This window comes from Cyprinodon variegatus, unplaced genomic scaffold, assembly GCF_000732505.1.
Source record: "Cyprinodon variegatus isolate N-32 unplaced genomic scaffold, C_variegatus-1.0 Scaffold200, whole genome shotgun sequence".
Classification (NCBI taxonomy): domain Eukaryota; kingdom Metazoa; phylum Chordata; class Actinopteri; order Cyprinodontiformes; family Cyprinodontidae; genus Cyprinodon; species Cyprinodon variegatus.
In genome coordinates, this window is record NW_015150653.1 from 545934 (window position 1) to 561009 (window position 15076).

The window sequence follows — 15076 nt, forward strand, 5'->3', positions numbered from 1 at the left end:
TTTTTTTTAGAGAGCTCTGATTGGTTACTTTGTGGTCACATGACTTCACATCCGCTCTGTGGCTGTTGCTGTTATGACAACGAAGTTTAAAGCTTCAGAGGAGTGGTAACGATGAGGAAGAAAAAGGTTAACAAAAACCAGCAGAAGGTTCTACGATGTACAGTGTACCTGGATATCCAGAGAGTAAGTGTGTTCCTTCGCTGGCACTTCGGTACAAATCTCAGGAAACGGGATTGTTGCTACAGTTTTTGGGAAGCAAGCTAGTTAGCAAGTTTACATCCTGTTTTGTCAGTAAACAGGGTGTCTAAAAGTCCTAGTTGGAAGCTCACCAGTAACATTATGACGATATTATGCTTATATTCTTACCTTAGTATCAGTCACGATGCTGGTCGTGTTATATACAGATGGCACATCATGTAAAACGTGACATTGGTGTTATCAATATTAAAATCAATAGACTTAAAGCTTCAAATGGAGTCATTTTTGTTCCACAAACAAGTATTTTGTTTTTTATTTTAGCAATTGTTGGCTTATTTTGATTTATAAATCTCAGTGGTATATTTAAAATATTTTATGTTATTTTTAATTATTTTTACTCCGTTTAAGAATAATTTAATTTACTTGTTTTTTATTCTTTTAACTTGTCTCCCATTCATCCATGTATTCAGTCATTTATTTTTTTCCATATATCCACTTAATATTGTTCATTTCCATCCATCCATCCATCCATCCATCCATCCATCCATCCATCCATCCATCCATCCATCCATCCATCCATCCATCCATCTATTATCCATCCATCCAGCTGACATCTTTTCTACTGTCTGCAATGTTTTGCAGGTTCAGTTTTTTAGACTCTGGCCATTGTTTAATTTAACTTTTCTGTTTAGTTTATTTATCTTTTTTTATATCCTTAAAAGGACTTTCGATTTTTTTTGTGTGCAAAAAGTAGAATTTCGACTAGAAGGAATCCATACTCAAATTAATGTAGATTATCAGCTGGGCCACAGTATTTCAAAGAAGTGGTTCCCTGTTTGAACGATTATTTAGGTTGACTTCTACTAAAGTGTTGCATGATTAAAAAATTATGAGAACAAGTCATTTCCATTTCAAAATGAAATATAGCAATATAAAAAATATATTTTTCATAGCAATTTAATATACTTAGAATCATCTGTCTGGCAGAAACTTGTAAATAAGTAATAAACACATCATTGCTATAAACTATTTGCAGGTGACCTGCCCAGGAGTCCTCCTGCACAAAAAGAATGACGTTTACCTCCGCGTGCGTATAATGGGACAGTACAAGAGGACTCCGTGTTTGGCACCTCTTTTCCCTTTACTGTTTCACCACAGAATGGTTTTTGTCAAGGTAAGAATAAAACAGATAAATTAAAGATATAGTGGAGGATTTTCTCTCCACTTTAAAAAAGAAAATACACATGCACAACCTGTACCTGCTCCCGAGAGGGAACGCCTATTAAACACCTGCCAGATCGTGTTTGCATCGCTCACACAAGCTTACTTCCCAAAAGAAGATTTGCAATTTTTCCATAGTAAGTGAAAATGGGAACGAGCAAGTAGGATGGCCTTACATAAACTTATCACCAGAATGAATAACAATTAGGAGGACCACTTATTTTGATGATCCACCCAGAAAAAAGAACATCCTCCACTGTAGCTTTAAGGGCAAGCCATGAAAAAATGTGTTCAATGCAAAAAAAAAAAGAAAATGTTCTATTAGGAGAGGTGGTTCTGCAAAGTGTTGATTCATCAGAGCAAAGTGCAAGGCTGTTCGGATTTTAATTTTAAGAATATTTTATCTCATGTATTTTTTCCATTTCCCCTCAAGAATTATTTGCAGCTTTCCTTTTAAATATGTTGAGGGTTGTGGTCTTGAAGTGACACAATGTGCAAAAAGCTATTTAGATTCACACTATTATCAGGTTACTGTTCACAGAATCAATGCAGTTTGACTGTATCTACATTTTTCATGATAAAAGTCTTCCTGTTTACAATGAGGAGACTGATCTGGTTTTGAATATCGACTTGTTTTGTTTGTACTTTGTTTTATCAGACCTTCTCTGGCGTTGTCGACCCCGCTGATGTAACTGACCTCCTCAAAGGTAAATGGCCATCTGGGAATTGCTTGCTCATCTCTTAGTCTTAATTTTTTGTTCGTTGTGCCCTTAACAGCTATTAGCTGAGATAGCGATCATTAGCTAACAGACTGTTTATGCTTTGCTTCTCCACAGCTGACACAACACTTTTTGAGCTGATTCAGTTGGTCCCTCCAGGTATGCTCTCTGATGATGCCATATGGGCATGTTAAACTCCTCTCCATCAAGCCACTGCACTGTGAAAAAAAGACCTTTTAATGTGGATTTAATGTAATTGTATGTGTTTCTATGCATTGCTTTCAGAGGGGGAGACTCTTGCCACGATGGAAGAATGCAGCAGAGATTTTCTGTACCCTGGTCCCAGACCAGTTGGCAGCGAAGGAGCTGCAGAAAGAAGCGCACTGATGAAAAGATCTCCATTGTTTCCTGTGAGCTGGTTATCTTCTGTTCTCTTTACTTCTGGGATCTTTTAAAGGATTAGGTTTGTTAAGGTCAAACTTAATGTGGTTCTTTCTTAGTTATTTTCTGATATAAAGAGATAGACTTTATAATTAAAGAACTTTAGAACTTATTTCTTGTAACAAAATGAATGTGGAGAATGAGTATAGTAAGATTCCAATTTGCCTGTAAGCTTCTTTAATGGTGATTCTTATTATGTCTAAAATACTTTTATTTTATCATAAAACATATATATCTCTACCTTGAAAGATGCAGCTGAAGAGGCACTGAGCACTCAGTAAATATAAGTTTGGAATTCCGTAAAAGTTTAAAAACAATCCTCTGGACTTGGTTTCCAAGGTTTGAAGACGTTTCGCTTCCCCTCCAGGAAGCTTTCTCAATTCAAATGTCTGGATCCGCAGTGAGTTGAGGCTTTATATAAACATGGCCTTGAATTGCTTGGACACATGCAAATTGAAACTGATGAGCGGCTCGTTTGGTTCCATTTTTACGGAATAAATATGACCTGGATGACTGAGAATCTTTATCAGCATAAGTTTAGAATGTGTAGAAGTTTTACTTTAAATATATTTTAGCCATGAGTCTTTAAATTTTTATTGTTACTGATTTAGGATCAGTTATATTTATCAAAATGTCACCTGAAAAACATATACAAATCTGATAATAATATTAGAACTAGGTGTTACTTTTTTTTGTTTCCTCCTTTAAAAAAAAGCACAAATGAGATCAAATTTAAAAAAACAAAAATGTAACTATTGTAACAGTCATACAAGAAAAAAAGTCCTTATCATAAAGTTTATTTTAACCGAATCTAAATGCTACAGAAATCCCCATGTGATATACAATCATCAGAAACAAGACACTACCTTTAGGGGTGCCCAAATACAACCTTTTGATTTCCGATACGAAACACATATCGCAGCTTTGACCAATATCGATTTTGACCCAATACAATATCAGTATCTATCATACATACTTTTATTATTCATTTTATTTTGTGGAACAGGGTCATCAACGGGTGGCCCTCAAGGATCACATGGGGTGCCCCCAGTGTCTTCTGTAAAACAGGAAAACTCCCCAGTGGGCTAAGTTTGACATTTTATTTTATTCCGTTGCTCTTCCTTTTTAATAATTTAAGATTAGGAGCTTTTGAGAATGTTTAATCATATTAATCAGAGAGTATTTAAGCAGATTTTAAAATGACAATATCTGAAATAAAATTAGAAATGATAGGAAACAATAAAAATCTGTTTATTATATGTGAAGTTCAGATGAATGCTTACCTCTCCGGGTCATAGGTCAGTATTGGCAGCCCTTCCTATAACTCAGTATCCATAAAGTAGCTCCAAGCCTTTAGGTTGGTGACTCCTGGTGTGGAATGATAGGAAAGGCTGGATCAAGTGATATTTCTCAAACACAGAACAATATTTAACAACACGAGGTATGAAAAAACATTTATTATTCCCTAAAGAGTTAAATAAACATTAAACCAAAGTAGATAGAAGTACAGTGTTTCTATGAGCTTGATGTCTGATATTTTAGAGAAAGTGGCTGATATCGGACTGACTTTCGATATCAATATTGGACTAATAATAATAAAACTTTATTGATCTCATATTGGAGAAATTACCTCTACATTTATCCCATCACCTTGGGAAGCAGTGGGCTGCCATCGTGGGGCACCCGGGGAGCAGTGTGGGGTTAAGGGTCTTGCTCAAAGAGCCAGAGTGGCAGTCTGTGGGAGTGGGGCTCGAACTCGTAACCTCAGGATTCCAAGCTCTATGCCCTAACCACTAGTCCGCCACTCCCCCGCTTATCTTAGGGTGTCTTATCAAATTGTTAAAAAAGCTTCACTTTGTAGTTGATAAAGTGTTTTCTTCATAAAAGTTCATATTTTCCTAAAAAGCAGTTGCCTATCTTGACTATATCAAAAAAAAGTTGGAAACTTGTATGTTTATTTCTCCTTTTCTCTTCCTACCACCTCCTGCTTTCATCCCTTCATCTCTCCATCTGCAGTTTTGTTTTGCTATTATCCCCCTTGTCCTCCAAGGCACCAACTGGCATATTTAAATGTCTTTAAACACCGCTCCCCTTCGCCAGCGCTTTTATGTGTTTGTGTTTGAGGAATACGTAGCAATTTAGATGTCTCTACTAAAATGCCATATTATTTAAACATCACTGGTGGCTTTCTCCTTTTCTGCTGTTTGTTTGTTTGTTTTTCTTGACTCAGGAACAGACTGAAGATTTGTGCTCGTAAATTGGTGTCCCTTGCAGAGCTTTTATGTGTCCTTTTGTCTTCCTCTCGCTCTTAAAGGGGTTGTTTTCTCTGTTGTCCTTCTCTTGCCAGGGAATCTCCCCTAAAGTGGAGTTTGCAACGGCGTCAGTCATAGAGGAGAGTAATGGGAGAGACAGCTGGGCTCCATCACCTGTAAGTGTGTCTGTTTAAAACACCTTTGTGTGTTTGTTTGCTCTCGCCATAGATATATGATCCTGCATGTCCTGAGCGCTAAAGATTAATCTATAGTGGGACATAATGGGTGGTGCTGCTCGCCATCACATTTGTCTGTTTTCACTAAACATATTCAGCCTCTGTTGTTGCCATGACTACTGTCCATACGAGCAGCATTTCCAGGGTGTTTGTTCCCTCTTCGTAAATGTAATTATGTGGAGGCAGATCAGTGATGCTGATACAGAGGCTTCTCTCTCATGTCCTTAAGTTTTCACAAAACACTATGACTTTCCATTTTATATGCTACTCGTTGCTGTATTTTAAGGTGGAGCTACTCATGTCCAGATTATCATATTATCCTTAAGCATATATATATATATATATATATATATATATATATATATATATATATATATATATATATATATATATATATATATGTATAGTGGATTGCTAAATTTAAATAACCTGGTGAGACCTCTGGTCTCTGTGTGAATTTATTTATATAGAAATAATTTTAAATGCTTTTATTTCATCTTGAGTACATCATTGCATAATGACATTTAACAGGGATTTAACGCCTGTCTTTGATCAACTCTAGTGGCTGACAGTCAATCGGGCTTCAATTTAAACTTTTCAGACCCTACATTTTTCGTATATGCTGTATGGGCATCAGGCATTTCTGGCTGAAGGACCCGGATTAAGTCTGAATGCCAAGTTGACTCTATTGATTATTTAAAAAAAAGACATTTTCATACAAACAGGCATTTAATTAATTGTGATGTTTATTTTGCTTTGCTTTTCTTGCGTTCTGTGAAACGGTTTCCTACCTGTTTGTTACCATTGAATTACTGCAATCAAACTAACCTTTCAATAATATTCCCATGCATCTGTTGGCTCAGCTTTTTCATTAAATTTTTTTAAACATACTAAACATTCAGGCTTATCATTTATAAAGTAAATAATATAAATATTCCTCTGTTGTATTGTTTGCTTTTAAATCAATCGTGTTATGTTGAAGCACACTTTATCTTATTCAAAGAGAACTTAGAAGACCCAGTAAGAGTTAAAACAGCATGAATGAAGATTTGTCACAATTTCTTTGCAGCATATGATCTTTCACACAGCGGTTGGCATGTTGTACCAAACAGACTACCATGCACCTCCCAGGTGTGGCAACCTAAGCTAAGCTATTAGTTTGAATGGGATGTCACTGTCACCAAAGCAGATTGTCACAGTGTTGTGCAGCGGCCCCTTAGGGGGATGCCTGGATCAGAGCACCGCTGTGGCTGTCAGACAGTAGGATTTCTCCATTTTCTCTCTCCTAATGGCTTCTCAGCATAGGCATTTTCCTGACTACATGTCTTCCATGCTGACAAGCTATGTTGTTTACTAAAACAGCTTTAGGAGGAAGGCTTCTCCCACAGAACCTCTGTACCCATCAGTACAAACACAATCATTACAGACATGTTAACTTCAGAATAACAGTGCCATCTTTTGATGGGATCCTTTTGTTTCATTTTTTTTTGTTTCTCCTCCACAAAAGCTAAATTATTATTAATATAATATAATCAAGGTGTCTTAGAGCAAATTTGAATTTATAGCAACTAGAAATGTTTCTCTCTCTCTTTTTGTCATGCGCTTGAGAAAGCAAACAGCTTTGAAGCCAACAGAATGAACACACTTTTAATTTGCCTATAACATCATTAACATCTGCCTAATGGATTACAATCCATAAACAGCTGCTATATGTCCTTTTCATACACTGTGTTTCATATTTAATACCTAAAAATTGTGCAACAATTACCCTATAAGTAGTCTGGGGGGAAAAATGTTTGCCTTGCAGATACGCGGCTTACATACAGACGCACAAAGACAGAGAAAGAAATTTGAGTTAATAGTTAAAATATTTACTCTTTCTATGGTTTTCAGGTCCTCCGTCTCCTCTCATAAATGTCCACTCACCTCAACATGTCCAATGCTTGGTGTGGTTATAATGCAGATGTCTAGAGTCTGACCAATTTGGTTACAGATGTGATATAATGGTGTCACAAAAACATGCACATACAGAGGAGTGTTGGCCAAGTGGTTAGAGCAGTGCACTTGTGCTCTGAGAAGGTTGCAAGTACCCGCTTCGATCACCACAGCCTGCACTCTGAGTTCCTGAGCAAAGATCCTTAACCCCACACTGCTCCCCGGGTGCCGCACATTGGCAATCCACTGCCACCTAAGGGGATGGGTTAAATGCAAAGAGTTCATTTCAAAATATCTGATTAAAATCAGTGAATATTGTCTAAGTCTAGACAGGCAAGGCCAAACTACAGGCCATCAGGGGGGTGGGACTTGTAGTCACTACATAAGAAGTTTCCCATGAACCAAATAAGTTAGTAGGCTAGGCATCCTAGAGCAAAATTTTAGTCTGGACCCTGTAATGCTAGGAAAAATGTATCTATTTTGGATCAAATCAGGTAATAATTGTTTGACCTCTTGGGGGCGCTTTTAAATTGAATAGAGCTTTCAACCTTCAGCTCAAGATGATCTGCAAGCCTTTAAGTCGAAGATGAAGAATAGATCTATAAATCAATAAATTAATATTGATTTATATTACAATGCAATTGTGTTTTGTTTTTTAAAATAATCATTTCTAAAATGTTATATTGGAGTTTTAAAAACATGGCAAAATAATTGTCACGAGTTAATAAGGGCATCTGTTGTTGGCATTGTTGTTACTTTGTTCCTGGCTTTTATTTTGCTTATATCAAAGCCGAAATTTAATTAAATTCGATTTACTTTTTTTTTTTATAGCGCCAATTCACAATACATGTCATTTCAAGGCACTTTACAGAGACAATTCAACCAGATCAAACAGTCAAATTGATTGAAAGTTTTCTATCAAAGGAAAACCAGCTTATTGCATCGACTCATTGACTCGAAGGCAATCCCTCACACCGAGGATGCTTGTAGCGACAATGGAGAGGAAAACCAGGTTTAGTGTGAGCGGCTATCTGCCGAGACCGACTGGAGTTCAAGGAGACAGAAGCAGACATAGAGAAAGAAGTAGAAATAAAAAAGGCAAATGTCAACCAGCTACACAGGCGGACCCATCCAGGAAACACACAGCCAGGCAGATGAGCTCCGAGCCAGCTCCCATGTCAGAGGATGAAGGAGAGCTCATACAGTTAGTCACAGTTAGAGAAACAGGACTACACTGAAAAACAGGCCAAGCTCCGTCATCTATAAACAAAGGTGTTGATTGCAGAAGCACAGCCGATATTTCTCTCTGGGATGCTGTGACAGCCAATTAGGAACAGACCAGATGAAGCTACTATGATGAGAAAAAACAGAGAGAGCATAACGTTAGAGATTCAACTGACAAATTCTGCAGAATGGGAGAATAGAGATAGAATGAAGCAGAATGATGAAAAAGGCGTCCCTATGTCCTCTAGCAGTCTAAGCCTATATCAGCATAACTATAGAGATATATCTGGATAACCTGAGCCACTGTAACTATAAGCTTTATCAAAAAGGAACGTTTTAAGCCTAGCATTAAAAGTACAAATGATATAAAATTATACCAATTATGTTGCAAGTTTTGCTCATATTGTCCAGCCCTAATTATGCATTCTTCATACCAGTGACCATGCACAATACAAAACAAGAGGGTCACACATAATTTAAAAAGGCAGGATGATGCTTTATTAATCAAGTAAATTTTATTTTGTCTCACTTAAAAAGTAATCTTAGATTCGCCTGCATCTGGTGCCACAACAACACATTCTAATAGTTAGTTAACTGAAGGGTTGTAAATATATTCCTTGTAATTTGTAATGTAGAACTTTCCTTTTTCCTTAAGTATTATGTGTTACACAAAGACCAGTTTTTCCTCTCTTCAAAGTGAAAAACAAGATCGGACACCATTCAAGTAAGGCTGATGTGTGCTGGGCCTTATTGGACAACAGTGCCAATAACTGTGGGAGGAGGTATAATTTTTTGCATCAGGGCTGATGTACTCATTTTTGTCCTTTTTCTCAGTCGATGTCATGCTAGGATGATCACTGCTTAGCCGTTCCCTGTTTACACTGTGATTGTGGGGATTTAAACATGATATAAGGATTAACATTCTGAAGCATTTAGACAGAACCAGCTTCACAGAGCTACCAGGGTAGCTGTAGACGTTAACCTTCCTGTGATTTATCAACATGCCAAACTTCGTCCAATGATGTCTTTATCCTCTAAAAAACCTGTGGTGAAAATCACAGCTAATCACATTAGTCAAGCCTTCTGTTCTGAGGACTGGAAAAATAACTCTCTCTCTCCGTGCCTGTCCAACACTGAAAAACAGATAGAAGTCACAGATGTGGGGGATTCAGGGAGGAGGCCGTATGTCCTATTTCCATTACATCAGATTATTGTCAAATGGCAGCTTTGATGATGATTTATTCAACATTTGGTTTCTCTTAAAAAGAGTTTTAATACGCTGAGATATTTCTAATTAGCATTTAGATTATCTTTGTTTTACAGCCTGCCAATGTCTCTCTATCATATTAGACTAAGAGATGGCCATCAAATGCAATTAACATTTTATCTTAACTTATTTATCCCTGGTTGGCATTACCTGCAGGAAGTGAGATATTGCTTCAGAGAATGATGTTAGTGGCCATTAGAGTTATTGGAGTAATTCTGCAGAGGTTGTCTCCATGGCAGTGTGGAGCAGCAGAGCTGTTTTCTTATAACACTTAAGTGGAATCATTTAGCTAATGGTTTAATGGTTTTGTCCAGCGAGAGCAAGCCTGTCAAACTGAGAGCAATGGTCTTAATGGTTAAAGTGGAGGATGCTTTCATAAAAAGGAATAAATTATGGCCTTCAGAGAACTATGAACTTGCTCAGATGTTGTGTGTTACATTAACATTTAGACAAGAGTGTCAGCGTGATCTGACAAAGTTAACGGTGTTCTTTCTCTGTCGCCACAAACAGGCCTGTCGTCTCTCTCCGGTGAGGCCATCTTTAACCCCGTTTCAGCAAAAATCCACCACGAAGTTTTCCCCATTCAGGAAAACAGATGACGATGTTTCTGACTATGTTGTGGGGAAAGATGGGGAGGAAAGGATGAATGTCAAGGCCCTGGTCACAAACCGGGCTCAAACGACAGCGTCTAGACGTCCTCCTTATGCATCCCCGTCTGACCGCAGTCCTCAAAGAAACAGGAGTCACAGTAACACTAGAGCTTCTGTGAACGCCGGGTACCAACGGCCCACTGTTGCCTCCAGGTCAAGAGCCCTGTCCCCCTACACACACCGCAAGATGTGCCAGCTGTCCGAGGACACCAGGCAGCGGCTCAGCCATCTACAGCTAGGGCCTCACCACTTTCGGAAGGAGACGGAGAGCCAGTCACCCTTTTTGGTTTGATTTTTTTTTTTTCTACTATGATTCTTCTGTTTTGAATCTCAAGCATTAAGTATTTGGCAAGCATTAAGTTGATTTTAGAAGGTTTTGAGGTATATGAAGAAGGACAAGGTTCGTACACGGTGTGGAACTTATTAAACCTCATTTAGGTGTTTTGCTTATCTGAGTAAGGAATGGGAAACATAAAAATGTATTTCCATACTGTTGCAGGCCTTAATGAATTATTTTTTTTCTTTCTGTCTTTTTTTCCTTATTTTACCATATCTTTCCTTCTTCTGTTCTTTCAGATTCTTCTAGAATCACCTGATTGATGCAAAAAAACAAGCAATTTAATTTTACATTGCCCTTCTTTTCCTACTTCCATCTATTTTACCCTCTTTCTTGCCTTTGCTCCATCCTTGTATTCTACCTCTTCTTTCTGTCCATCCTTTCTTGTGTCTTAAATCTCTTTTTTCCATTTGCCCATTCCCAATGTCCCTCCTATTATCCTTCCTACCCGGCTTCCTTTCTTTACTTTTTAAACATTTCTTTCTCTCCGGCTTGTGCCTTAGGGCCAATACATGCTCACCAAGAACACAGCAATTAGTTTTTCTTCCTGAGGTGGTAAGAACAACAACAACAAATAAATTCTAGGCAAAAAGATTTTACATTTCAAAAGAACTGAAGTGTAGATTTTTTGAGGAAGTCCTGATAGGTTCCTCTCATTATCCATCCATATATCCATCTATTGCCTCTACCTGCCTGTCATTGCTGTCTGGAACGTTGACATGAAAGATGGGCGAGAACCCTGAAATAATATCTAAAATCTTTTTAATACACACAAACAACATGCAGTTAAACTTCTGTTAGCCCAACCCATAAAATCAACATCAAGCTTGTGTAGCTCTTATGGGCATCAGTGTAGTATTTTTAGTTTGACTCTGTTTGAACATTTCTGTAAGTTCTTACAAGGTAAAGACAGCTAATAACATAATCATAGTGGTCTCTGTTTAAAAATCCAGCAATAGATGTGTTCTAAGCACACGGTTTATAAGATTAATTAGAGGCTGAGTTGCTGTAGGTCAAACCTCAATGGGAGCTTCCCAAAATTTTACTTAATCATGCAAGCAGATTAAGTTAAGGATGTAGTAATAAGGCAGTGTTAATCTTTTTATCTGAGCTTTTAATGGATTTTGACGCCATGAATAGACTTCTACTACTTTTGCTTAGTTATCTTCACTGGGGGACCTAGACTTGATTTAAAAACACACATTCTGCTTAGGAAAAAAAAGGAAAAATCTGGTTAAAGGCTTTGGTGTCTAGAAGTTACAGATAAAACAGGAGTTTTTTAATATAGTCCAGTCTAATGGGGATCCCAACTCCCAAAAGTATGGGTATCAGGCTTTTTTTTCCTATTTGGTCACACAAATAAATGAAACTTACTCAACTAGAGCTATTGTTTTATCAGAGGAAGGAACAGGCTTTTCTGCCTCTGTATTTCCTGGGGGGGTGATCCTCTTTGTATAATTAACCCCATTAATTGAGTGTCAGGCCGCAATTAACAAATAAACACCTCATGAAGTAGTTTAGCTTCTTGAGGAAAGAATCTGAGCAGGTTTCAGAGGAACAACCCTTTCTTGTGTGCAGAAATGTTATAAAGAGTATCCAATTTGCCAGTCAAATATGTAAAAAGGAAAATAAATGTTTTTGCTTTGTCAATTGTTAATTTTCTTGCAGGAGGAAATGATTTGCCTTTTGTTTATACTTTTAAGTTTGAGGACATATCAATAAAAGAAATATGCTATTTTTTCACTTCCAGCATAAAATAGTCTAACAGCAGATCCCTTTACGCTGTGATGTTCCAGGTCCCTCGTCGCTTTAACACCTCTGGGATGGGAACACCCTCCTCCTCCTCCTCGCCACTAAACAACAGCATGCATCAGCGCTCTGTCAGTTTCTCAGCTGGTCACACAGGTAGACCTCAGAGACTTACAAAAGCTACAATTTAATCTAACACATGTTGGCACATTTGGTGAATAACTCATTTTACATATATCATTAACGTCTGACTAAAATAGAGAGGGTGAATATTTCTACACTAGGTACTTTATAGTTTTAGGAATTCAACACAACTGCTTTGCTCCTTATCTAAAGACTCTCAGTATATTAATACAGATATCTCTAAAGGATTCAAATAATGTATTCCTGTTCCACTTCCCAAATATATATATTTTTCTGACTTATTTTTCATCTTTCAACTTTTCAAAACAGTAGAATATATAAAAAAATTGTTCTTTAAACATAAAATACACACATTTTATTAGTGAGGGAAGCTGAGGTGGTCACTGAAGTGGCCCTTACCCTCTGTTCAGGATCACAGCAGCTTCAGGAACCAGACTTTGAACTTTTCTTCTTACACCCTTACCATGGGATGTCTGAGCTTCTGGCAAACTGTGCCATATTGTCACAATAGAGCTTATTATATGTCTGCATCAGACTGAGGTTCTTTAATTTATTGAGCTTATTTATGTGTTTTATTTATTTTGTATATAGTATTTTGTTGTACAATGTTATAGAAATGCAATAAACTTAAAATGGATTTGATTTTGAAATTCTGCTCCAAGTCTTAGATTGTCTTTGTCTTTATTTAGACTCTTCTCTCATTGGAAGGAACAGACAGGGAGCAGAGCAGGTAAGTCCGGACATCATCTTGGAAGCCCTGACATTTTGCCAAAGATCAGCAGTTGGACTTAGGCCAGGACTTGGTTGAGCCATTTCTTTTAGCTCTCTGGTGGTTCAGCAGTCAGCGTCTCTGTCCTACTGGAGGGCACATTTTCAGCACACTCAACATAACCTAATCAGGCATTTAACTTCTCAGCAACTTTATCTCTAACTTGTATGCTGTGTTCCTTGGTCTTAGTCAAGCTGTTTATTTACTAGTATTGTCTGGGTCAGTAAGGTCAGCTGAATTATCAATGTTTCATCTGAAGATTTATATAAAGGTTAAAGTCCGGTTAGCAAGGAATAACCAATGAGTCATTATTTTTACCTGAAACTAATACGTTCGCTGTGATTTAATGAATTTAGCATTAATCAGTAAAAAAATAAAAACAATAATTCCAGGAGTCCAGAACCGGCCCAAATATAGTAACACCTCACCTCATCTTCAGGCAGTGACGTCAAGGTGCGGTAAGCCTGGCGCCATTATCCCCGCTTTACAAGCAAAATCAACAGGAACTATTATACACGCATGCAAACACAACAATTAATGAAGATTTCAAGAGGACATTACCATTTAAATTCACGAGAGCTATAGTATCGTTAAAGTGACAATGCGCACGTGCCTGACAGTTGGATGTTGTAATACATGAGGTAAAAGTGAAAAAAAAATGTGTTATTTCACCTTTCCCATTCATGATCCCCCATGGGTGCATCGTCAGATTACCAACTTGAATAGGGAAGATTTGCCATCGAAGAGAAAAAGAGTAAAGGAACGTCAATAATCCGTTACTCTCTGCTTCGCATTGTCCACTGGTCGTCACCATCATGGATAACAGCATGTTGTGACAAACACCAGATAGAGCACTGGGACTTGCTCAACAGCTGATACCGCACCATGACGTCACAAACTGTTAGATGGGAGTAGAGTTTTTTTTAGAAACATGGATGACTCCAGTAAAAACCATTCAAATACTTTCAGAAGTTTGTATTCTGAATGTGACCGGTCTTTTCCTTTAAAGGTATCAGATTAAATACGCCTGAATATATCTTAGCCATATGGGCCTGATTTTATTTTGAAATCAGTTTTAAATGAATACTTTGTTCGCAGTCAGTTTCTCTGAAGCTTTATGTTTTTTTCTAATGCATACAATCCTAATAAAAAACATTGAAGTTGAGTTGAAGAAGTTAGAGTTAAAGATTGTGTGAAAACCTTTTTAAGGCACGCAGCAGCAGCATGTTTAAACTAGGGTTGTCAAAGATATTGATTTTCTGTACAATATCCCCATTTAAACACTTTAACCTCATACAATACTAATGTGGCATGGTATTGATACTTAAAGGTGCGTTTAAGTATCAGTTTGGTATTTTTAAATGTTTACGCCAATAACTCACTCAAGTTACATAAGAAGTGTCCTGCTGGCATAGTATTTGTTACTTTTGTGTTTTATGCTTTTTTTGCTCAGTTTGTTAGTAAATCAAGCCCTTTGCGTATATCTACAATAACAACGGAGGTATGATACTGCACATGTGAGCAGGGGCTAAACAAGGCAGCACTCTACTGTGGCTAAGCCGTCTCACAGCAAAGTGTGGAAATAATGGAAAATTCCAAGGTCCAAAGGGAAAAAAAAACTCAACAAAATATTTGATTTCAAGGGAGATAAGAGTGGAGTATCTTTACAAATTTTCTGAGCTGTTACTTGCTTTACTGCAAGACATTGCTTTTTTGGCTTTCTAATTGGATTAATCAAGACAACTCGATTTTTTTAAATAATCGTCAACTAATTCATTACTTCATTCATTCTTAACTGGAGTATAAAGACTCTTAAACATGCCTTTAGCTGAGCATGACCTTCTTAGAGTAATAATATCAACATTATAAAAACTATTATATATTTTTATATATATATATGTATGTATGTATGTATGTATGTATGTATGTATGTA

The 15076-nt window shown here is 37.2% G+C and overlaps 1 protein-coding gene across 1 annotated transcript in view; it reads left to right on the forward strand.

Moving 5' to 3' along the window:
* The first annotated feature begins 52 nt into the window (after positions 1-52).
* Positions 53-15076, forward strand: part of spata6 (spermatogenesis associated 6) — a 20091-nt gene continuing 5067 nt past the window's right edge. Inside the window, exons 1-9 of the mRNA XM_015379829.1 lie at positions 53-183; positions 1235-1372; positions 2078-2126; positions 2256-2297; positions 2424-2548; positions 4927-5007; positions 10004-10429; positions 12277-12385; positions 13063-13103. Coding sequence (XP_015235315.1) covers positions 112-183; positions 1235-1372; positions 2078-2126; positions 2256-2297; positions 2424-2548; positions 4927-5007; positions 10004-10429; positions 12277-12385; positions 13063-13103 — 1083 coding nt within the window. The 5' untranslated portion in view covers positions 53-111. The remainder of the gene's footprint in view (positions 184-1234; positions 1373-2077; positions 2127-2255; positions 2298-2423; positions 2549-4926; positions 5008-10003; positions 10430-12276; positions 12386-13062; positions 13104-15076) is intronic.